Here is a 26683-nt window from a genome sequence, read left to right on the forward strand (position 1 = left end):
ACCACAACTGATTTTCCTAAAATAGGGATGATCGTGGCCATTTTAGTCTACGCAAATCACCTCATTTAATTAAATCCAGGTTCAGGAATTCTGTCTACATTTCGGCATATAATTGTTCAAGATTGTCTTATAGATTTTCACTTAACTCCATCATATTTGATGATAAAAACTATGAATCTTTTTTTCGTCATTCTTCTTATATACCATTATTATCAAAAGACAAGGTCAAATTCTATATTTTAACACTTTCAAATCTTTGTTTTCTATGGTAAAGTTTTTTTGTTTTTCAGTTTAGCGTTTACGAGGTCTTTTATAAAAGTTGCGCCTATTCGACAGGACTATTCGTCAAAGTCCAATACGTATACTCTTGTTCCCGATGTATGATTTTCCTACTCAAATGTCTTTGTTAAAATGTTTGAGAGATTGATTGTTTCAAGAGGACTGTCTAATCTACTTTTTTATTTGAGTCTAGTTTAGTCTGTCTGTACTTATGATGCAAATCTTCCATCTCCTCGTTCTGAATGTCTACGAATTGACGATATGAATTATCATTGCGCAGAAGTTTTAAATGCACCACTAAATTCAGCAGTATGTGTTTACAGCAATCGTTTATAAACATGTCATTTGGAATCAGGTTCGTGTTGTTCTTTCGTCTATTTTCAGTTGATGAGTCATATCTAATACCCACTTCATCTTTCAGTGTTTGTTTCGCGTGTTCGATTATGTATGCATTTCAATTATCCGAACAGACTCTAAGTTCATGCATATTTACTTACTTGTGATACATATAATATTATTATAATGATAAACTTACCACAGAATGATATGGTTGCTAGTTTAGAACGTTCAAGTGGAGGAGCCCAATGCCGCCACATACCATGACATGCAGGATAAGTTACTCCCTATTAAAATACAATTATTCAAATGCAAAAATGAACAGATTAATTTTATAAAGAGTTTATTTATTGTGAATTTCAAGTGGAAATGTAAATTCAGTGAACAACAGTTCACTTCTACAATTTACAATTTGATATGTTGTTGCATTACTATGCAACTTTGAAACTTTTTAGAAAAAGCATGATGAAAAAGGATAATTTGTTTTCTAAATCACATGAATCCCTTTAGATTTCTTTCCTTTTAAACTCTAAATTCCAAGATTATTCTATTGTGCAACTCTATATTTTTTGCTGAACGTGGTAACAAATAAATGAATTTGAGTTAAATTATAATGGGAAAATAGATTAAGATATTACATAATGAAAATTGAATTGTCTCTAATACGATTTGGCCCTTTTATAATTCTGGGCATGATATCCAATAGCGATAAAAGATGCATCTTTTTATTCGCAGTGTTAATTTAACGCGTCGCTTTAATGAAGACTAAATTACAACTGACACGTCTGTAGTTAATTAAAATTGAATTAAAATGCAATCAAGCTGGAACACTGTTTTCAAATAACGTCAAACTGACACACAGTTAAAATAATTTGAAACGATAAAAGCAGTAGTAGCAATATTTTCAATAGAACTAAAGGAAATCACGTGACATAACAACAATAAATGTAGTATCCCGCTCGTTTTACATTGAAATTAATTTTACCAAACTGTTACAAAGCTGCTGACGGAAGAAGCAAACTAATAATTGATTATAATAATGCTCGAATGTATATAGCATTCTTGGATTTTAATATAATCTTTGTAATCCTAATCCGAAATGAGTTGTCTCTCAAAGGTAAGATTGATGGCTGCAAATTAATCTTGCTCTTATTCATACAACAAACTGAACACACTTTTCTAATGGGAAAGCATCAAGCATTCAGATGGAATACATAACAGAAGTGAAAAATGTATTTTTAATATCCCTTTTAAGCCTTTATACTAGAATGAATAACAAGATCTCAGAAATGGACAGAAACCGTCAGCATTTCTTCTTTGTACACGTTATTGGTCTTTTAAATCATGGGACAACAAAGATATTATAGCGCAACACGACTGAAGTAAAGGGACAACTAGATTTTATTGATTGCAATATATAAAATAGATGAATTAGAGTAAAACTGTATATAAATATTAAAAAGTAGTCTCAAAACCATTTTCTAGGGTTAAGTGTTTTTTTGCAACTTTCTTATGGTACTTTTATGTATTTATTTCATAGATTGTCTTAAGTTTCTCAGTTATTGAAGTCTACATGTCTTTTAAAAAAAGAATAATTGTTAAACATTGCAGTTAAACTCAGGCGGAAGATCCCATAGGAACATTTAAATTCATAAGTCGAGTGGTAAAACACAAAACTAGAAGAAAAGTTAAACACCTATTAAGATACATAACATACTTGACAATTTAAGGCTTAGCAACACGAACCAAAAAAACCTGGGATAATCTCGTGTGACGTTTCAAATTATATCTCACATTATTTTCATATTTTCACATTTCATTGACACATGAATGGCATCAATCATTTTTTAAATGGGATAAGAACGGGAAAGAATAACTTAATGCAGATGTGTATGCAGTGTACGAGATTTTGCTCGTGTTATTACTTGATTTATTCCACTTGACTGGGCGGAGTTAAAACGGTTCGCTCATCATTGACCAGATAGGTGTTTTGGGATAAACTCATGAATGAAGTGTCCAGTTATGGTCATTCTAAATTCGTTTGATGACACTGATAGGTGATAAGAAATCAATGATGATTATAACGGCAATCATCCTTATCTCATACATTTTCAAATAGACTGTCCTTATGCAAATTACAAACGTAAGCCCCGCCCGATCAGTTGAAATAACGTACTGTCAATATACTTGTATGCCTGGTGTAATTTGGTTGTATATGTTCTTAGGTTACTATTTCGTTAACACAAACCTTACATCTTTTTATTCAGATACGACTAAGCACGTCTTTTTGTGTGTTAATCTCAACATGTTCCAATTTTTGTTTAAAGTAGGAAATTAAATACAGTATTGAAATATAGCTAAACTAGAGTTATTTGCATTCCAATCAGACATGTTTGTTTTTCTGTTCAACTAATATCACTTGTATATGCAAATCTTGTTTATGTCCCACAAGAGTGCTATAAAGATGTAGAAAGATGAAGATACACATGTTCTGCTAACACTATACAGGATATTTAAGCACGAAATGTGTATCTTAATCTTTATAGCACTTTTGTGATGCATAGAACAATTAATTGATATATGCAAGTGGTTAGTGAGATCAGAGCATTCATCTTGCGTCTGAAATGGCTACCAGTAATATTTTTCAAGTGTAAAAAATTGCGTTATTTTCATTTGAATAATAAGATGTTAATACAAATGAAAATTTTTCACTTATGAATGTTATGCTTCCGAGGCGCTTTTAACGTGTAACCTTCATCTGGAACGCTTAAAGACATATATTTGTGTAGGAAATTGAACACACGAAAAACCACAAGGATATCATGACCAAATTGGATTTTAAATTAAAAGATAAAAGCGAAACTATTTTCAACTCAGCTGGAGGAATTTCACAATAATTTCTATACACAGAGAACTTAAGAAAGATATGTTACTGATAATGACAGTTCTTAATAACACATAACCAGACTACAGTAACTTCTTTGTCAGTTGGTCTTTGGTGGAGGGTTGTTCCATTGCCAATTATACGACATCTTTTAGTTTTTATGGCCCCGTAACAAAGTTGTCGGTGCCATAAAGTTTTACCCTTGTCCGAAATTCCGAATTTCCGTAATTCCGTCATTCCGAAGGTTTTTTTCTAAACGTATTCAGATATTGAGCTTATTTTTGGTATGAAGTTAACAATGATGAGTTAAACATCAAGTTTAAGTTTCGTTCTGCTCCACTAATTTTTGCCGAAATTACGGGCTTTGGACTTTGAGAAGTTGTTGCAAATCACAGTTATACAGACTTTTTATCTAAACGCCTTCAGATATTGAGCTGACTTTTGGTATGTGAGTTAACCATGATGAATTACAGATTAAGTTTAAGTTTATTTCCGCTCCACTATTTTTGCCGAAAATAAGTTCTTTGGACTTTGAGAAATTGTTGAAAAACACAGTTATACAGACTTTTGTCTAAACGCCTTCATATATTGAGCTGATTTTTGGTATGTGAGTTAACCACGATGAGTTACAGATCTAGTTAAAGTTTCGTTCCATTACACTAATTTTTGCTGAAATAACGGGCTTTGGACTTTGAGAAATTGTTGAAAAACACAGTTACACAGACTTTTTTCTAAACGCCTTCATATATTGGGCGGATTTTTGGTATATGAGTTAACCATATTGAGTTACAGGTCAAGTTTAAGTTTCGTTCTACTCTGCTATTTTTTGCTGAAATAAAGGGCTCTGGACTTTGATAAATTGTTGAAAAACACAGTTATACAGAATTTTTTTTACAAACGCCATCTGATATTGGGCTGATTTTTGGTATATGAATTAACCATGATGAGTTACAGATCAAGTTTAAGTTTTGTTCCGCTCTGCTTATTTTGAGCTGATTTTTGATATGTGAGACTACCATGATCATGTTTGTGTCCACATGTGTTTATATTGAAATTGCAGATTTTTCAGCTTTTTGGGAAGGGGCCATTCGTGTCGCTTTGACACATCTAGTCATATTATATATCATACGTACCTCGACTATTCCTTGTAAAATTCTAACCGCCATGACAAGACCAAAATGCACCTGTGCAGCACCCGGTAAAAGTAAATTTAAGAAAGCAGATGTTCCTATTGCAAGACCAAATATCCTGAAAGAAACATCATCATTACGAAATCTACAGAAGTTTGTTACTTCAATAAAAAGATGTAAACAATCTTGTTTGATTTAAACTAAAAACATAAAATAATTGTTCTCTTAATAAAATGTACATGACATATGGCATATCTTGATAACTTAGTTTGTAAGTGATTGATAAATGTGAAAATTGAATTCAAGTTCGACATCATCTATTCATCGTGAGCTAGAACCTAGTTCGCCGTGTCAGAATCTAACGCATTCTGTGTAATATTTTCAAAAGTGTACACCAAAACGTTGCGATTGGTTTAAAACGTTCTAAACAATGAAATTTGTACCAAAGACGTGACTTTATTTCCATTTTGGTGTACAAACAATGTGATTACCCATACTTCTTTTGATTCTGAATTCTAAGTTTTTTGTCGAGATGATGTTGTAACTATTGTGTTCTACTGATTTTTCAGTAATGTCTTCGATTTGTGAAGAAAAGACACAAATGGTTTTAGTTTGCTTTTTTCCTCGGAGTGAAATAAAAGATCTGAATTTGAAAAGATAAACAAAAGTTGACGATGTAAGTGTTTCATCAGTTGGTGATGAGCAATTCTATTATCGTTATACTAATGGTTGATCGAAATATTTCTCCTCAGTTTAGAAAAGCCTAAAAGTTTGCAAAACAAGATAAATTAAAATGTACTTCATAAATAAAATGTCGTTCATTTTATGTAATCTTGTTTTTTGCTTAAAATAACCTATTTGCATGTACATCTTTCAGTCTGCAATCTAGCACTAAAATGACATTAATATGATAACCTATACATTTATATTCTACTTGACATGACTATGACATCGATTCCAGTTTTATCATATATCTTTTTGTAGAATCATGTGAATATAACTGACAATTGCAAATGTATGATGATATTAAGAATGGTTATTCTGTTATTTGTTATTTGTTTTTTGATTTTGAAATGCAAATTGAAAGCATACTAGATTCATTTTCACTTCATTTCAAGCTAACTTATAATTTATATAAGGAAATACATTAAAGGTGCACATGGTAAATATCAATAGAATAAAACAGGATAAACACCATTGACTCAAAAAAGAAAAAGAAAAAGAAAAAAACTTCTGTAATACATGTTGTGGAACAGGTTGTAATGCTGCTTTAAAGACCAGATCCTGGAGGAGAAAAAAATGCATAAATCCTTTGGTTAGTATAGAGAAAACTAAACAGAATTAACAAAAACCTCAATAACCATCTTTACCAGAGGAAATAGAAAATTTGGATAAGTTTTTATTTCTAAGGTAACAATTGGGTTTTTCAGTCCCAACAGTAATGAAGCCGATATTTATACACGCTGTTATTTTTTTTTTAACCATTTTAATGAATTTTGTGAGCAGATTTAGAATAAACTGTTGTGAGCAGAAGTTTTTGTGCCGCATTAATATTTCATCAAGGAAGAGATTTTAACTGAAATATTTGTAATTTCTAAATGCCCTTTATTATTTAACACAAATTTTTAGGTCATGCCTCAGCAACTTTTGATATTTGTTTTTCTACGAGTGCAGGAAGTACACAAGCTTCGAGGGTGAAAAAACCCAGGAAGGTGTGACGTTAAATCTAGATATTATTAAAGCAAAGAAGAAGATCACAGAAATACAAACTATATTATGAATTTGTTAGTTAACGCGTTATTAGAAAATTTTGCACTTTGCAGAAGAGAAACGGTTTATGAAAAGACTAATTCACCCCACACCATATAACAATAAAATTATATATTAGGGTAATAAATGAGAATAGAATGATTACCTGTTAGCAGACAGTCTGAATAGCAAATTTGGATTTAGTTTTCATTTCTTAGGTAACAAATAGGTTTTTGAATCACACCAGTAATGAAGTCGAAATTAATATGAACTGTTATTTTTTTTTAAACATTTAGATGGATTTTGTGAGCAGATTTAAAATAAATTCTTGTGGGCAAAAGTTTTTATGCCACATTAATATTTCATCAAGAAGTAGATTTAAACTGAGATATAGGTTATTTCTAAATACCCTTTCTTATTAAAAAACAGTGTTTGCCAAATAAAGAAAATTATTAAACACAAATGTTTAGGTCAAAGGTCAATATGTTTTGATATTTTTTCTTAGAGTGCAGGAAGTACACAAGCTTCGCGGGTGAAAAAAAAATCAGGGAGGTAGGACGTTAAATTTAGATATTATTAAAGCAAAGAAGAAGATCACAGAAATACAAACTATATTATGAGTTTGTAAGTTAACTCGTTTTAAGAAAATTTTGCACCCCCACACCATATAACATTAAAATTATATATAAGGGTAATAAATGAGAATAGAATAATTACCTGTTAGCAGACAGTCTAAATAGCAAATTTGGATTTCGTTTTCATTTCTTAGGTAACATTTAGGTTTGTGAGTCCCACCAGTAATGAAGCCGATATTGATACGAGCTGTTATTTTTTTAAAAACATTTGAATGAATTTTGTGAGCAGATTTAAAATATATTGTTGTGGGAGACATTGTTTTGCCACATTAATATTTCATCAAGATATAGGCTTTAACTGAAATATATGTAATTTTTAAATGCCTTTCTTATCTAATAAAAAAAGTGTTTGCCCAATAATTTTTCTATTGAACACAAATTGATAGTGCAGGACGTACATAAGCTTCGCGGATGAAAAAAAACCAGGAAGGTGTGACATTAAATTTAGATATTATTAAAGCAAAGAAGAAGATCACACAAAAACTAACTTTATTATGAGTTTGTTAGTAAACGCAATTTAAGAAAACTTTGCACTTTGCAAAAGAGAAACGGTTTCTGAAAAAACTGGTTCTCTCCACAATATATAACATTGAAATTATATATTAGGGTAATAAATAAAGGCAACAGTAGTATACCGCTGTTCGAAATTCATAAATCGATAAAGAAAAAAACCAAATCCGAGTTACAAACTAAAACTGAGGGAAATATAAAATCGCATCAAATATAAGAGAACTACGACACAAAAGGAACACAACATTAAAATACATAAATGAGAATAGCATAATAACCTGTTAGCAGGCAGTCTGAATAGCAAATTTGGATTGAGTTTTCTTTTCTAAGGTTAAAATTCTTATAATTACCTGTTAGCAGGCAGTCTGGATGCTAGATACCCTCCCGGTATCTGCGTTATAATATAACCCCAAAAGAAAGAGCTGTCCACTGCACCTATTGTTTCTGGTGTCCATGTAAATTCAGGTAAACGCTAAAATTAAAGCAATAATGTTCTTTTTTTGTTTTACTTTTATGTATATTTTTTTTATTTTATAGAGAAATCACTTTTTAATTGAATAAATATGGTGAATACAGTTTGTTATATATTTTTGGAGGGTCTTCGTTTTAATAAGAATATGAAGATATAAAAAAGAAGATGTGGTATGATTGCCAATGAGACAACTTCCCACAAAAGACCAAAATGACACAAACATTAACAACTATAGGTCACCGTACGGCCTTCAACAAGAGGTTACATGATATACAATGCCACTCAATGTCACTACTTATATAGACTTAAATACAAAAATTGCACAAAATAGTTGTTTGTCTCTGTGCTTATCTCATATTCTCTCTATGTGTTCTAAGATCTGTACAAAGTGTGTATTACTAACTTGGAAATAAATTCAAGCATATACATTTGTGTGATCTGTTCTATAAAACTATGGTGATTTCAATCAGAACTTTTTTGAAATTTGATGAGATTGTCATACAAGTAAGAAGTTTGGCTAGCTATAAAACGAGGTTCAATTCATCATTTTTCTTTATATGAAAATGCCTGTACCAATTCAGGAATATGGACAGTTGTTATTCATTCGTTTGGTGTGTTTGGGCTCTGTCATTTGTTTAGGGACGTTTCGTTTTAAATTTTCCTCTGAGTTCAGTATTTTTGTGATTTTACTTTTTAGAAATATAAAATGCTAAGTATTGTAGTTAATCTACTGTACGTATTATGGATTATTCTTTTCAATTCATCTTATTATATATATGGATACAAGCTTAATAACTAATTATTTTGACACTTACTAAAAAAGGATGAGTTTTATTATGTTGAGAAGTGTTAGAAAATGTAGAAAAGTTACTATCACTATCACTACTAGATTCCAACTCTTTAGTCATTGTAACAATAGCCACTCCCATATTGCATCGTATTCCGAATGATATTATAAATCCTATACTGCTAAGACATGCGATAAGGTAGCGTTGGGAAACACATCGACAGCAGTCACATTTAAAATGGAATGGTTTTGACTTTGGAGCCTCCTCTTCGTCTATATACGCTTCGTCAAGTTCGTCATATTTAACAAAGGATTTTTCATCGGCATCCTTCCGCATAACCCTGCAAATAAAAATGAATATGAAGATAAATGTTTTTGGTATTATGAAAAATCATATTTTATTGAATCAGTAGGAAAATATATTTATTGATAACAAACATGCAATACAATTGATAATGGAAATGTGGAATAGGCCGAACTCTATCAATGGGTCTTTTTTCCTTCATATACAACTAAATACAGTTTAGCGTATAGGATACGAGATTCACGAGAAATTAAGAACACCTAAAACATTAATAGATTTGGTTTTCGAATCCCCATTCTACAGCATTTGTCAATATGAACATTTCTCTTGTCCACAATCCTTTGGTTCTTGAATGTATTTCATATTCCCTGCTCACAAATATATATTAAAAGTAATCAATGTTTGGCATTTTTTAGGCGCCACACTAAACTCCGAAACATAAATGAACCAAAATAATAAAAACAAACATTCAAGACTTACAAAAGGACAGAGGTATGGACGACTATTAAGTTTTTTATTGTCTCCTATTACTTTTTTCACCGTCACAGCAACATGTGCATTATAAATCTGTGAATCATTACATATTTTCTAAAAACCAACAGCAGCATGCATAACAAATTTAAAGTGAATGTGTTCAATCATTTACCACACCATTTATGTGATATGATCAGAAGAAAAGTTTTTGAATTTGAATATGCGCAAATTTATGCAAGCACTGAATGTTTCATTTTTAATCATCTAGATTAGTTTCTGTCCTATTCGTGTCACATCTGGTTTTCTCGAAATTTAATCAGCAACAAACTGTACTTTTACAATTTTAATCATAAAAAATATAAAAATCGTAGTTATTAGTGCATGCAAAATGATCAAATATCGTATCGCATAAAGTAATTCGAATCGCCCTGAGCGAAAACTTAAATGATGATTGTTTTGATTGAAATACAGGAACCTGTTTTGTTTGCTTTCATTAGTTTTTTTTGTATCCTTATAATGTATCCATTTATCACCAATCTCCGTTATATGTTCGTTTGATTAAATCCAAATGAGATTTTATTGCCATCTATATTGACATAAGTGACAACCAGATTGAAAATCCACTTTGGCGGGAATTATTGCAGACGACAAACAATTGCACGGATCTCTGCTATCATGAGCAAATATAATCTTCTCACTATTAATTAAACATTGGGTTCGCAACACTTTGATATCTGAAGGCACAAGCAGGAAAAGTTTGCCGTTTGGAAAATCTGAATTTCCGAGAAAAGTGGAAACAGGAACGACACACCTATATAAGTTAAAAGGTGTATTTAACTTGATATGCTACCTTTGCTATATATAAATTTCTTTTACTGATTGATTAATATGTGCAATGTTTTCATAAGCAGCCAAAATTAATGGTGTGCTTAGCTGCACTTTCATGACATCGTATAAACTTAGCAACTTCCCTAACAATAGTAAAAAATCCAGGCCATCTTCTATATGCAGTGTAGTGTGAGTTTCATCCCATGTTAAGACCTTACTTTAGTGAATTTGGCATTAAAAAATAAAAAAAAAATCTTCTGCTTTCAGTGTTGTCTAAGCCATGAAGGGATTTTGTAATTTGAAATCATACTCCATATTCCTTTTTTTGAGTAGGTACTATCAATGTTGATTGATTCTGTTTGAACAATGTAATTTTGTATCTTTTATTCTGAACCATTCATCACTATAGTCAAAAGGTCGTATCGGTATATTGTAGCCATATGAATAAACCATATTATACGTGACATCACGAATTTCAGAACAATAATGCTCAACTATTTCCAAAGTTGTTAAAAGGTTAAAATCTTTAAATTTTAATACAGCCTGGGATTCAAAAAAGTTACATTATGTGGAAGAGATACTTCCCCCGTAAATTTGTTTAAATGCAATTTAATATTATTTCAATAACTAATTTTTCCCATCGCATCCCTCAACAATCCACTTGTAATGATCTGTTTTGATTGTCTTTATAAATCTTATTGATTTCAGCGACAGATATATCTTGTCACTTTCTCTTAATATAAAGACAGAGAATGTGACGGGATCAAGCTATATTGGGACCTTAAGTCAAGTAATAATAACAAAGCAAACCCATAACAAATAAATAGAAAAGACAATTAGAATAGATTACTAACGATAAGTCGGACGGGATACTAACATTAATTTTGTATAGTAATTCTTACGATAATCTAAGGAACTAAAAGTAATAAGATAGAACGTAGAAAATACCTCTGCTACCAATGATATCCATGAACGACATTTCTCCTTTTAAGAAATATAGATCTTTGATAGTGTGATGAATTTTAAAGGTCAGAAGTGGAGAAAGGCCGTTGAGGTCTACTGTCATTGGAAATTAGATATTTACTGAACTGATTTGCACGAGAAACCACATTAGAAAACTGTTCTTTAGTTGATATAACTATGCTAGTTCTTTATCTATGTCGTCACTAGACGTGAGCGTTCGTTTCTATGTTCACCAGCTGATATAATTACAACATTTTTACTTTTAAATACATATAAAACACAAAAAAATAACCCAGATTGTACTTTTTTACAACAGGTTAAAAGGTTTTTTGTACTTAACTCATATATCTTGTCAACAGCATATGTATATAAAGGACGAGTTTTCTAATTTTCAATAGGAAAAATATAATAACGACGAAAAATTATTAATAAGGAAGTAATCATCTTTATACGTTATAAATCTGCTGAAGGGAATGTAAATGTAACACAAGGAAGATGTAACATATGGTAAATAAATTAAAAAGTTGATAGTCTATCCACTGTTTAACTTACAGCTATCATTAATTAAAAAATGACAGTTGCAGTACAGCAAAAGGTTCTTTTTTTAAACAGTTTAGTGAGTGCACAATGTTCAGATACAAATGGATGGGTAAGAATGCCGAATTTTACACTTTATTCCACAAATTCCAAAAGAAATTGTATGATTTTAGTGGTTTATTGGTATGATTTCCTGTATGCGCTATTTTTGTAATTTAAAAAAAATGGAATTTTTCAATATATGCATCTTAAAATATATCAAAATGTGATTGATTATATGTTCTATTAGTTTACTGTTACGTTTGTAAATATATTTAAAAAAGAAGAGATCAATACTATTTCTTAAAAGAGGGGCGAAAGATACCAGAGGAATATTCAAACTCATAGATCGAAAATAAACTGACAACGCCATGGCTAAAAAAAAAAAAGACAAACTAGTTATTTCATCGAATAAAATTAAAAAAATATCCGTGCTTAACATCAACCAATCCGATTGAATTCATATAAGCGATGCATTTGACCCACTTTGCCATCTTAATTCAACAGTATGATCTGCTCAATAGCCATTGCAGATATGATAACCAAGATTGCATAATAGAAAATTAATTGATGGCTATTTTTCTAACATCTAAATATGTGCATTTATTTTGTTGTCAGTGTGTCTTGTTGTCAGACTGAGTGTTATTACTGGTAAACACTAAAACAAATAAATAAACTATGTATCACTTACACATCAAACGAATCGAATATCTATATACACAATGACAAAATATAGATAGGTTGAGCTATTTTATTTTTAGCCTACCGTCTATTGAAACATAGTTGACATTGTCGTGTTTATGAGTATTGAACAGCGGTATACTACTGTTGCCTTTATTAGGCAAAAACCTTTAAGATAGCAACTATCCAAAAGTCGAAAGTAGCAGGATGCTTAAAAAAAATTGCAGATCACCATACAATGAACAAGGGCAATGTGAAATTAGCATACCATATAATAAGTAAGCTATTAAATATATTGGAATAACATAATGTGAAGCAAGCAAAATGAGAAAACCAATCGCTTAATGAATTATGCTAACATTAAACGGAAAACAACTATTATAGAAAGCATCAAACTACTACCACTTGAGTACAGGCTCTTAAGTTGTGGAAGGCATTTCTAAAGAGGCCGGTGGAGTAACAGTACAACATATAAACAAACTGCAAAAATGTTATTTTGCAATGCTAAGATATATTTTATTTGTAGTTAGTTGTTATTGATGTAGATATAGTTATCAAAGATACCAGGATTATCATTTAGTACGCCATGTATATATGTTCTACTTTCAAAAAACCATTATTCATTTGACAAGCATTGCGACGTCTTGTACATGTCAACAACAATAACCTCATAAATCTATATGCTTTACTTTCTAATACTCGACTAAACTGAGACAGAAAACTGTGATATAACAAAAGCATTAATTATTAAACTTAGTAAAATGTCACCTCAAATGCCTGGTTTTCTTCAGAACCTGTCACTATAAATTTCCCAAGTTACAAACGTATCAAAATTCGATGTGACAGAAACAAACCTTATCCATAAATCTATTTCTGGTCTTAAATTGTCAATTTCCGTTAAGCGCTTAAGAACAACCCTACTAAGTCTTTGCTAATTTAATGTTGTTAAATTGTCGCTTTTCTCAATGCAGTTCCAGCGAAGCGTTTCTAGACAACATTTAAACAGTTTTACGTAGAGTAATAATTCTTAAAGAGTTGAATAAGATTACGTTTCATAGCTGTAATCAACGTATGACAAGCTGATTGCAAGGTTTTACAATGTACTATTTATTGCAAATGTCTCTTTTATTTCGATAGTGACATTGTTTCGTTCTAAACCTGCTAAGAAGAGGCTTATTTTGAGTAATTATTTTTCAGCGTTATATAAAGATGTAGATAAGTTATGAATTGCGTATATTTTTTTATTTTTTTATTTTAACATAGAATTTTGTTCTTTACGGAAACAGATATAAGGGTTAAAGAAACAAATACAAACAAAAAAATAAACCAAAAAATAAAAATTACCAAGGATGATTTTTAAACGGAAACAGTGAAATCAAAAGCCGAAACACATCAAACGATTGGAAATACAGTCTTATTCCTGACAATCATTCAGTGTATTAGCAATTAAATATGTAAACAATGTAATTCAAATTCAAGATGATTGTTCATTTTATATATACATTTTTCAGTGCTTTACAATCAGATTTACATTTAAATATATAATAACTTTTATAACTATGAAGAAATAAACAGATTTTCACTAAATAGAAGTTTTGCAAAAAAACAAAACCCTTCAAAATGGTTTGCATTTATTCCCATGCTCTTTTTATTTATTACTTATTGAAATAATCCTTTTAGTTCATTACTTTTTGACAGGATATTTTATATAATGAAGAAAAAATTATGCATGTTAAGAACACAGAGAGACAACAACATCCTGTTAATAATGTGGCTTCAACATGAATCTTCTTATCAACCGTCATACTGACGCTTCAAATCAATTGATATTCACTTAATACTTTATAATCATGCAATTTCTACATTTATTATTAATTATGTATAGTCTTTCAGATTGCAAAAGTATAAATTCAGACAATTAACACGGAAAGAGTACTCATAAATACTTGTCTGTAGTGACCAAACGATTTTTAATTAGAAAATATGGAGAATAAAATCTGAAAATAAAATAAGAATAATGGGGTGTTGAGCTTGCAAGGTTAATGCTATTGGTATTGAGGCCAATGCAATATCCTATAAAAACAAATTGAGTTAAAGGAACACTTGAAAAATGTAGATAAGAGAAATTTGAATAAGAATGAAAAGTGGAAACGGGTAGTATGTCATTCAAAGATGCTTATTTTAGATGTTATATACGATATGTACAGAGTACCTAAAACATCTTTGGATAAAAGTAACTGTAGAAAATTGTTTAACGAGGAAATATGAACATACACCTCAACAACAAAATGTCACAAGAAAAAGTCACACAACATAATATAATCCGAAACCCCAAAACAATGTTTTATAAACGGGTTTTCCACTCATTCAAGTTTAAATGAGTATTGGAGAAAATATTAATAATGGTAAGAAACTATGTATACAACATACTGATTTTTTATATTATGTACTTTAGTTCCCAGTAACTTTTAAAAGTCATGTTTAGTTAGTGTATTCTATATAACCGACTTTTTGGTATAAAGAAACACTGCGTGCATATTCGTTAATTACTAGTAATTGTCTTTGACATTCCTTCTTTCCACGAGTAAAAAAAGACACAAAATAGTTCACAAACCATTAAACAGAAAATTATCCTGAAATTTGAACAGCACGAATATCACCAAACAACAGGGTTAGTTCAAAGTATTGCACTTCCTGTGATTACGAGGCACCACACCTCATTAACTGTGTAAATAATTCTTGCCAAACAATAAAAAAGTGCTGAATTTTAAACTAGCTGTAATAAAAAAAAATGCTCTTATCATATGAATTATCTACAGTTTGAAATGAAAACAAGAATGTTTTTTGCTTAGACGAAGAAAGCTAGATATTTTAATCTTTCTATGAAAATTTGTTTTAGTTTTATATACAATATAAAACAATGCTTGATAAAATTTGAATAAATTGCAACTTATTTCTTTCTTAATCCTGCTTGTTTTCTTTCATTGTGGCCATCAATGAAAAATATATAATAAAAATCAAATAAAAGACGGAAAGAACATGACATGGCGTCCGGAAATTGACAACAGAAGAACATCATTGTAAATAGAACTTCAAAGAGTATGATTCTTTCAGAACTTACTTGAAATCCGTCAACCGTAGAACTTCTCTAAGTAGACTTCCCATACCAGTCTTTATTCATGTAAACGATTGATGTTGGCTTTTGTTGTTATTGAATGTACTGTCATTGAACATTGGACTTCGCCAATCTAATTTGTTACCGGTAAATGACTTTGCTATCAATAAAGCTTGACATTTTCAAAGCCTACTCAATGTAAAGTTACAAGGTTTCTTATTACATCTTTTGGCTTTCTATGCATGATGAATTGATTTCTGTCTATATTATATAGAATTCAATGTATTCACACAATTTTAAACTTCCTTTCTTAACTTTTAAATCTTCAAAAAATGTCTTTATTCTCATTGTCAAACATGAATAGTATTTGTGCACACAGTCATATCGTTTTGTTATATTTCATATGAAAACAATTAAATTAATGCAGTGTTACTTAACACTGTAATGTCCAGAACAAAGATGGTTTTCGACAAACGATTTACCTTGTCACATAACACTGGTTTGCATTAAATACGAGAAGATGGCAGTTTTTGATTCGATCTCATTATGTTCGATTTCAATGTACAATCACAAGATCCATCTTATTCCATTGAATTTGAAATTAAGATCACAGTACTATATAGCACCTTTTCCAGGTAAAAGTAGTTGTTTATGAAGACAATAAGATTTGTCCAGGAATAAGTCTTTAAGACGTCTTACGGATTCAAGTATAATTTATCATAGATCTTTATTCCTATTTATGAGAAAGATCATTTGTACTTAACTTGTCCATAAACAGTTACGTTACGATTCGTAGCCATAACAAGATGCCTTCAATATTACGAACCTCAACCATGAAATGAAACTTGTTCAGCTGCAAACAAAGCATCAAACTGCTTTATAACATTGATTTTTAATTACAAACTAAAATAATAGAATATTTATGAAATATAATTGACAAATACATCAATTTCGTTTTAAAGCAGGAATTTAGTTTAAGTAGTGTTTAATATCTATTCAGATTACGCTGAAACTGGCAGAAAGTGAAAATTTCAAATGTGACTCATTGCATTTCAATTAACTTCTAATCACTGTTTCAGACAAAACAAAAATGTAATCGTTAGCGTTTGACATTAACAAAAGAATATCTGTAGAGTGGATAAAGGTGAAAATTTATATAACCTAATGTCTAAAACACGAAGTTATTGCTGTTTAACATTAAAGTAAAGAAATAAGGTTCTAACAAAGTTGATCTTACATGAAATATGGTTGTGCTTTTATATACGGTTTGGTTAAATAGCCAATCTTGTTTGAGGTATTTATGGATGACTAATACATGCTTTGAGTTTAAGAGTTCCCGGTGAAGATAAATTTAGAAAATTGTGTTAGAAGCACGTTCATAAAGTATTATATTCTTCTGAAATTCAACAACAACATTTTTAGAACTAAAATTCAGAAAAGTTAAGGTCTCGGTTGCGATGACAAAATTATTTTTCAAAATCTAGCCTTTATGCCAATTATTTAAATGGGTTTATAGTTTACAGTACCTTTAGTTGTTTCATAATTTATTTTCCGCAATATTTGATATTTTCTTCCCAGTATGGGCCTTTCCTCATTTTTGATGACGAAACGGTTAATCTTAACAACTTCTTTTAAAAGGAATAGGACGTTCTCAATTAAGGTTTGTAAATGCTACAGCCGTCGAAATTCATTTAGTGAATGTGTTGTAAAATGAAAGTAGAAAGCAGTTTTGAACAAATTCATTGCTTGGAGAAAACAATTGCAAAGTTTTTCATTTTTTTTCCTGTTAATTATTGTGATTAATATAAAATAAGGAGATGTTTCATAATTGTCAATAATACAACTACCCATCAGAGATTTGTAAGGTTATTTGAAAGATGCTTAGATTCACAACCGATGAAGCAACAATAGTCCAAAGATTTTTTTGTAAAGTTTTTGAGTTAAAAGCGGAGTTACCTCTTTGTTCGTCTACAAGCAATGTGAAAATAATATTCATAACTACAATTCCAATAAATGAGATGTAAATTATTCCCTGATTAAACATAGTAAGAACACTTGTACTTGAAGAAGCAGTTAGCTTTTTAGGAATTATAACTCGTGACGTCATGGCATGGGTTTATCCACATTTAAACTTTTATGTTGCCATGACGTAACCAATGAAATAAAACTTAATATATAACATTGAAATACATGTCATATTTGATACTTCTTCTAATCATTAGAAAACATTAATTATATGTAATTATTTTATTTTACAAGAGGCACATGTTCATAATGCTTTTCTAATTGTAGCTAGATAACGAAAGTGCAATTTATTTACCAAAAATTTAATAAAAACGCAAAACAAATTTTCGTTTTCAAAGTACATTAATCAAATAGCGTGAAGGGTGTTATATTTCATACTACAATTAGCAAGAACACACAAGAAGTAATCTAAAATTGAAAACACAGCAAAGTTAATTTGTTTTTTGAAATTAAAGGCATTAATGGTAGCACACACGCGATGAAATTCTGTCAAACAAGACTATAAATAAACCCAACGTGCGAATTAAAATGTACATATATTTCTACTGGTTCTAAAATTTGTGCTGTATGGAACTGAAGACCACATCAGTAGATTTTTTTATAGAAATGTTGATAATCGTATGATAGTATTTTTCTTACTCCGATATAACAAAAATAGAATAAAACACTGAAAAATGACTCTAAAAGTTTCAATATATAGCCCATATAGCCGAAATATATTTTCATCTCAAAATTTCACTACATGTGTTCCCTTATAGTTGATTAATCATGTGCCTGTACATTTCCTAAATATTTTTTAAGGGGTACTAGCTAATAGATATTTAAAAAATCTAAAGTAAGATTTTTTTTGTTAAATCAAAAATGAAAGTGAAATAGTGAAATAATAACTCGCTTTTAGCAGCCAAAATAGTTCAATTTTGTCAAATTAAGCGAAGAAACATTGATGTTTTCTAATTCACTTGCAAGTGAATTAGTCGACCTCATTAAATCCGTATTCATGTGAACTTCAGTTTAACCCCTAGCTAGAGATTGACAACGCATGCATTGTACGTGTACTGGTTATGTTTAAAGAAAAAGAAAGTCAACAATGAAAGTGAAACTACGGTAAACCATTTGATTACTTATTCGATCCATATTAAATCATTCTTATACGGTTAAAAACAATGAGAAGCATATATGTTTAATCTATAAAATAAAATCAAACCGATCTATAAAATTCCAATTGCACGTGTTGGTTGAATTTGACAGCTAGTGCCCCTTTAAAGTAAATAAATTGTGTGTGTTAAGCATCTGTGTTTTAAGAAAAACTATCGGTCGCATTATCAGTATGAAATAACAAATATATAGCTCTTCTTATCCATTTTATAATTCAGAGAAGATATGAAACTTTCATTTCTTGGGCATGGATGTAGGACTGTATAGTATATCATTATAAAATTATACCAAACATGTCTGTTACTCAGATTTTCCGAAACATATCTAGATAGTGACACAGGTCTTTGTTTATGTGATGACCTACACTCACGTCCTAGTACTCATGGTACAGAGTAATCTGTCCTCGACTTAAATTGATATGACAAAAAAACACTGCCAGTTTAATGGTTTTTTTAAGTTGGTGTATCGAAAAAGATCAAAATAACATGCCAAAAATATTAGCTAAAATTATAGAAATTGATCTGTGATAAAAAAAAAATCAAGAAAGAAATCCATCCGATGTTAAACTTTACTGCTTTTTTTAATTTGGCTACAATATAAAAAAGAAGATGTGGTATGATTGCCAATGAGAAAAACAATCCACAAAAGACACAGACATTAACAACTACATGTCACCCTATCTGCTTTTGGCCATTCAAAACCGGCCATGGAAGAAAAAGAAAAAAATATAACATTCTCTTTCAAAGACCAAATGATAGAACCCGTTGCTTTGAAGAATCGTTTTGATTTATATTCAACACAAGTACTAAAAGCAACAAGTAAAGTCAAATTGTAGACAAACAAATTTTTGAAGTTGTATTTTTTTTTCATGATACGCAAGACTATTTTGAAAGCAACAGTTTCTATCAATTGGTCGTTTTAAGAAAATGTACCAGCTGGCAAATTTTCTACGTCAACTTGAAGATTAATACAAAGCGCTTAATCATCTATTGAGAGAAAACAATAACCATTATGACAATCATTTTATCGAAGGTTTTGCCGTAATGACACGTCGGCTGACAGTCAATTGCAAATTGATTGAGACAAAAATTCCCCTTGTCATCGTATTGTCAAAATATATAGCTTTATTACATTAATATGTCATGAAATGTAGAAAATCAATAACTTTTAAAGACCGACATAACTCTACAGGATGCCATTTCTTAAGTTCCAGAAAATCTTTGTTGACATTTATATTACATAATGTTGAATCCATGGAAAACATAAATGTTGTAGGATTTATGTTATGGGAAAAAATGAGTTGACAAGAGAGAGATAAATAAAAGGATACTAGCAAAGTATGTTTTCTAGGAAAACGATTTAAAATGTAACCAAAAATTTTAGGCGCTCGAATCCTGCAATTTTGGTTGTCATTTACGAATTCCTAAATATAAAAAAACAACGCGGAAATATATTTTTTTTAGGTCAAACTAAATACATCACAAATGGAAACGACGAAAAGAAAGAAAAACGCATCGAAACACTGCACAGAAGACTTTACTTAAGCATAAAAAACCAACCAACACACTAAACGCTCATACTTTAAAGATTCGATTATAATTATAGTGGTCGATTCAGAACGATTACGATATTTTAATCAAAATATATTACAAGGAATATATTGGAGGCGACAGTAGTTTACCAAAAAAAAAACCCATTCAGAATATACAATTAATAAAAAGTAAAATCACAAAAATACCGAACTCGGAGAAAGTTGTAAAGTCCCTAATCAAATGGCAAAATCAAAAGCTCAAACACAGCAAAACAAATAGATAACAACTGTCATATGCCTGACTTGGTACAGACATTTTCTTATGAAAAAAATGGTGAATTAAAACTGATTTTATAGCTAGCTAAACCTCTCACTTGTATGATAGTCGCATCAAATTTGATTATATTGATAAAATGTGTAATAAAACAAACAGACATAATAGGTATAATTTCCCAGAATAGGGGTACAGCATTCAACATTGTGTTATATTATTAATCATTATGAAAACAAACAAATATGTAACAAAGAAAACACAATTTTTTTTTAAAATAGTGAGAATTGTATGAACTCAAAGTTGAGCGGAACCAGATGCGTCGATATTGTTGCATGATGCTTTGTATCCATTTGATCTATGTTTGGTTGTCTCAATTGAAATCCTTCCAATGATATGCTGTCACATACATACGATTTTATGCAATACCTCTTCATATATATAACAAAAATTCGAATACCATTTTAACCCTGTATTTAATGCCAGATTTTATCCATGTCATTGTTTGCTATTACCCTATAAACTAGGGAAAGAGTAATAAATCAATCAATGACCTGTAAAATTTACCAAAAAAATAAAGTGCTATCATAAATTTGTATTTGCACTTTAGCGCTAAAAGCTTCTTTGTCTGCTCCTAATGGATACATTTGAAATATGAAGTCAACATTTAATATTACATAAGAGAATAATTTATGTTGATCAAACACAAGTAGAAAAAGTAAATTGATGCAAACCGTAATTAGAAAGTGCAACAATATTTGATCAATCATTGTTCAAAGGCAATATCCTGTTCCTATTTCCAGACAATTAATCAATTTTGGCTACTTAATTGTGAGGTTATAAAATGAATAAAACATGCATTTGTGTCCATGACAATCGTTTGATAAAACATATATTTTTAAAAAGTAGATTAAATCGAATGTGCACTACCTACCTTGTAATTGCCATTTTCCTATCTGATATTTTTTTTAAATAAAAGAAAATTTTTAGTAAGTATTATTTTAATTTAATTACCTTCCATTAACTGTGGTCAGGAAATAGAATTTGTCCCAAGTATGGTAATTTTGTGTTACTATTACTGTTGTTTCATTGTGCACTTGTATAAAAATGCAAATGTTCATAACAATTAAGAAGGTCAAACCAAGTACATAGCTTTAGAGCATTATAATTAAAACAAGCACACATACGAATAAGTGTTATTTTGAATATTCAACAATTAATAAAAAATCATTGTATAATTCACTCGTGAAAAAGACTACGCAAATGCATAGACAAAAAACATATGATATGAGTTTTTACCTCAGCGTTTAAGAAGTCACGAATCACGAACCTTCATTAATATACGTGTATTTCGATCTCAGATGACCGATATCCAGCTTGGTTTATATTTTATTTAAATAATGGCAGTTAATGTACTTCGGAGGCAAAAGTGGAAATATAAATTCTATATTGTAACATTCACGCTATTCTACTTAATATAACCATGTCAATCACGTTGCGTTCTGTCTCGTTAACGACGTCTGCTCAGCAAGACGCTTATCAACACAAATCATTAGTTCATTTTGCTTTAAACAACAGGAAAGAAAAATCCTTTAATTATCTAGCACCTATAGAATACCACAGATTGACACGAATATAACCATTACATAGTTTACATTGAAAAGATTTCAACGTCGAGATACAACTGCATTGTAAACATTCCAAAAGGAACTGTGCTACTGATATTTCCGATTCATCTTTGCATCACGTTAATATAATCTCTTAATTTGTTAATGTAAAATATCTGTCAAAATATGTTAAAGGTAAATTAAATGTTTTACTAAAAAAGTTATGTGGATAAAGATAGAAATAGAAAAAAGTAATTAAAAAAGTACAGATATTGAATAATGATTTAAAAAGAATTATTTGTACATATACGTATACTATGAAAAAAGAAACAATTGAGGACACCAGGCATATATTTGTGTATGTTAGACTCACGTTTCATCTACACAGACGCATCTACGATGCCTAGCTATAAAAAAAGGAAGTAAGTCTCATCTGAGACGTTCGAATAAAAAGGTTAAGAGACAATAAAGCAAGTTTGAGGTACATCGAGGACTAAAAATAAGATTCCGATCGGTTTTGCAAAAAACAGCTAAAGTTATATATTCTAAGTACACAACACCTTGAATATGTCATACAATTCAAAATTATGTATACAGTTTAACAAAAATTAGGTATACAGTTTCAATAGATATAACAATATCAAAGACAAAGTACCTCAACACATAATAGATGACTACTGGGATATAGTATCGAATATTCCTACAAAACGTCTATTTTGTGTATGTTATAAAACGAAATCCCGTTTTTAATATCATCTGAAAACGTAGGAAGATATGCTAATTTTGTCGAGAAATTATCAATTAAAATGGAAAAAATTTATACCTATTTCGGAAAAAAAAGGAAATTAAACAATTGAGGGGTTTCCCTAATGGATTTTTCAATTGAACGTACTTTCATCATTCGATTGATCGTGAATAAAATAGATGGATTGAGTGCTCTAAATACAATTATCGTACCGCGGCTAAATTATGACGTTGTGATTGGTTTAACGCCGTCACGTGGTGACCCCTATGAGACCGTTAGGGGTTAGTAAATTTCATAGGGGTTCGTGACGCGATAATGGTGACGTCATCTATTAATGTTGTGTTTCTTTGACTATTTTTCAACAAAACGCAGCAGAAAAAGTCCAGCGTACGATAAATTCGTTATACGGTTAACTACTGACCCCCTTCGGATCCATAGAGGGTAAATAAAATCCATAGGGGATTCGGCCTCCTGCATCACCCCCTATGGATTTTACTAACCCTCTATGGATCCGTAGGGGGTCAGTAGCGAACCATATAACTTATAGTGTAACCAAAGTACAAAATCGAAAAAATAGTGCTTATTTTTCTTGTATCACAATGTGTTCGTACTCAGGGAATTTGACATTAACAATTGATCTTGGAAAGTCTTTGTCTTATTAAACTCAAGATGATTTAAAGCTTCTCATACGTTTAGACATGTTTCTATTGTTGAAGATTATGATACTTTCTAGATATGTAATTGTCCGTTTCTTAATTTTGAGTGATTTTCCATTATTTAACACTCATTTTATATTCTTTTAGTTACATATCTCTATTTTACTCAGAACAGGTGAAGAAGCTCATATAAACCACTGTATAATGTAAGAGAGTCGGATAAACTCATCATATATACCAGGAACTTTGTTTAAAATTTAGTTCATTAGCTTTCATAACTTGATTACATGTCTGCTTAAACTACTTTAAAGGTTTTATACACAATATAATGGTTGGTTTTATTGTTGGTTTTAGCTACAACAAGACTAAAACTTGATACAAATATGCTAGTACGATATAAGATAAATCACTTGGGGATAGTTTTAAGATAATGGAGGGATAGTTAACGTACTGAAATGCATTGGGAAATATTCATAATCAGGACGATATTCTAAATGGAGAACGGTTTAATTTGATTTTAAATGCTAGATTAGGAAATTATGTTACCTTACATGGAAATATTATTTTTACATCAAGCCAACCAGACTTTTCTGTTACTTCCAAACTTTCGTGTTGTATGTCATAAAGGAACAATCACTTTTCAGTCAGAAAGTCCACCTACGCACTCGAGTCTAGCAAGTATCCCCCAGACCACATAAATGGTTCTGAATAACTTAAGGAAAATTTTATGCAAAGGAATTGATTTTCATATGTGCAATAATCGTTGCAAATTTAAAACTGCCATCACAGAATTTTCTATTACTTTGTTTGCGCCCAGCAATACATTGAAAATAGAAGAAAAAAAACCAAGCATTAAGCTTTATATTTGCTTCTGAGATCAATGTAAATATCTATGAAAATATTTTTCTATCAGACATCAAATACATTTTGATTAGTTCCTAATGCATCTTAAAATGTTTCTATATACGGCGTATTCTACGTCCTATTAAGTCATTAATAAGAAAGGTACATGCGTATAATGTCGAACTAAATAAAATAATGTTTTCCTTGTCAACACCATCCAGATCAATTAAGTGTTCGTCTGTATATCGACTATAAAATATTTTTACCAATATATCTAGTACTCATCACATTCCAAGCTGCAAATCGGTATTGTTCTGATCCTATCACGATCTTATGTAGTCATGATTATTATTGATGGGGTTTAAAAGCCTTACAACGACCCGTTTATGAAATGGTTTATGTTTTGTTATACATCTCATTGGGTTTTTACTGACTTAGAGTAAAAGCCTATTTTACAAAAGGATGCTTTATAACCATATCAATACTTCATCCTTCAGTTCTGATGTGAAACGATATTCACTAGAGAATAGAAAATATGCACCAAGACTACAAATTTTATCATTAATAAAATTACATTGAATGATCAATCAAGTTAAAATATAAAAAAAAAACACATCCAAGATACCAGGCTAAAAATTTTCTATGCCAGATCAGAATTAATTTCTACAAAAGTCATCAAATGAATAAAACAATTTCGCAGTTCACTTTTTGAAACTTTAAAAAAAAATGAAATAAATGAGAAATTGCAATACTCTATATATATAAATTATGTAGTGTTTTTATATGTTGAAGAAAAATATCATTTGCAGTGCCATCCGCACGACTTCTATAGAAAAGTAAGCTGCCAAAAGTTTAAAATACCTCTTCGTTTAATTACTATTAAAATAAAAACTTATTAACTTATTAACGCGTCGACAATAATTTGCTGTACTGTTATTAAACAACTGTTAATTTGAATAAGAAAGATATATTGATGATGACGTAAGAAGTCTGTTGCTATTGCCTACAAGACAAACTTGCATACTCCATATATTTTGTGTGAATGCATTATTACAAGATATTTATCGCTTTTAGTTTCGCACATATTTCTTCTTAAACTGTAATTCTTTATGTCGTTACTAAGCTCTCTGGGACCCGAGAGACCTAATTCAAAGGAAATCAGTCTTCTCTGCATAGCATAGGAAAACTTAATCAATCTACCCGAACCCACAGGGACTTTCTATCTAGTAATATTTCCGTTAATCTAGAACATCGTCAGTTTTAATCTAAATCATCCGTAGGCTTTATTGTCTTATAACATGTGCAAGTAAATATATATTCCGATAACAATGCCCACGGTATATACAAAGATTTGTAAAGACGCTGTGTAAATTCTGTCTCTTTTAATTATTTGTACCGACAAACTGAAGGCATGGACAACAAATTAGATTTAAGCAACATAATCATTTCTTCAAAATCTGTCTTACATCTTTGTATCAAATAACATACCAACACATACACCAAATAAAAATAAAAGAAATCGGCCATTCATTTTATTATAAATATAGAAATTTATCTTACCTCCTATACATTTCTAGGAATATGATTGAGTAAAAGCGACCTCGTGGAGACCGTGTATATTCAATATTAGGTTAGTAGGGAGGCGGGGCGTATTTCAATACACGGTTAGTTGTGGATTTACGACTTGGGCACTGTTTGATTATTTAAAACTATTAAAGTTCTGTTTCTAAATGTTGATATCAAGATTGTTGGTAATAAATAGTTATCGTTTACATTAGTTGTTTAGTGCAGATCAAATGAAGAAGGTTCTTAAAATTGAACACATGAACACTTTAATACAGAAATTATAAGATGTGTCAGGATAGCAAATAAGACAACTTTAGTCTAAATTCAACAAATAAAGATAGTCGGTAAGATACATTCGTTACATAGTGTGCTAGTGACCTAATATGATATATACAGGGTAAGTAAATTTTGTACGGGGTTCGAGCTTCGCTCTCACCCAATATAGAATTTACTGACCCTGTAAATATCATATTAGGTCACTAACACACTATATAAATAATAGTATACAAACAGAATGTAAATGATGTCAGTAACTTAATAAGAGTAATGCGTGCATAAGGT

General features: G+C 30.4%; 1 protein-coding gene across 2 annotated transcripts in view; it reads right to left on the reverse strand.

Annotated features, from left to right (window-relative positions):
- Window positions 1-26683, reverse strand: part of LOC134685302 (vesicular glutamate transporter 1-like) — a 60164-nt gene that overhangs the window by 15498 nt on the left and 17983 nt on the right. The window contains exons 2-6 of one of the 2 annotated variants that reach the window (XM_063544941.1): window positions 21640-21661; window positions 8811-9123; window positions 7874-7995; window positions 4633-4747; window positions 815-902 (exon numbers count right to left, since the gene is read on the reverse strand). In XM_063544941.1, coding sequence (XP_063401011.1) covers window positions 815-902; window positions 4633-4747; window positions 7874-7995; window positions 8811-9123; window positions 21640-21661 — 660 coding nt within the window. The remainder of the gene's footprint in view (window positions 1-814; window positions 903-4632; window positions 4748-7873; window positions 7996-8810; window positions 9124-21639; window positions 21662-26683) is intronic. The other variant, XM_063544940.1, reaches the window with a different exon arrangement.

This window comes from Mytilus trossulus, chromosome 9, assembly GCF_036588685.1.
Source record: "Mytilus trossulus isolate FHL-02 chromosome 9, PNRI_Mtr1.1.1.hap1, whole genome shotgun sequence".
Lineage (NCBI taxonomy): Eukaryota > Metazoa > Mollusca > Bivalvia > Mytilida > Mytilidae > Mytilus > Mytilus trossulus.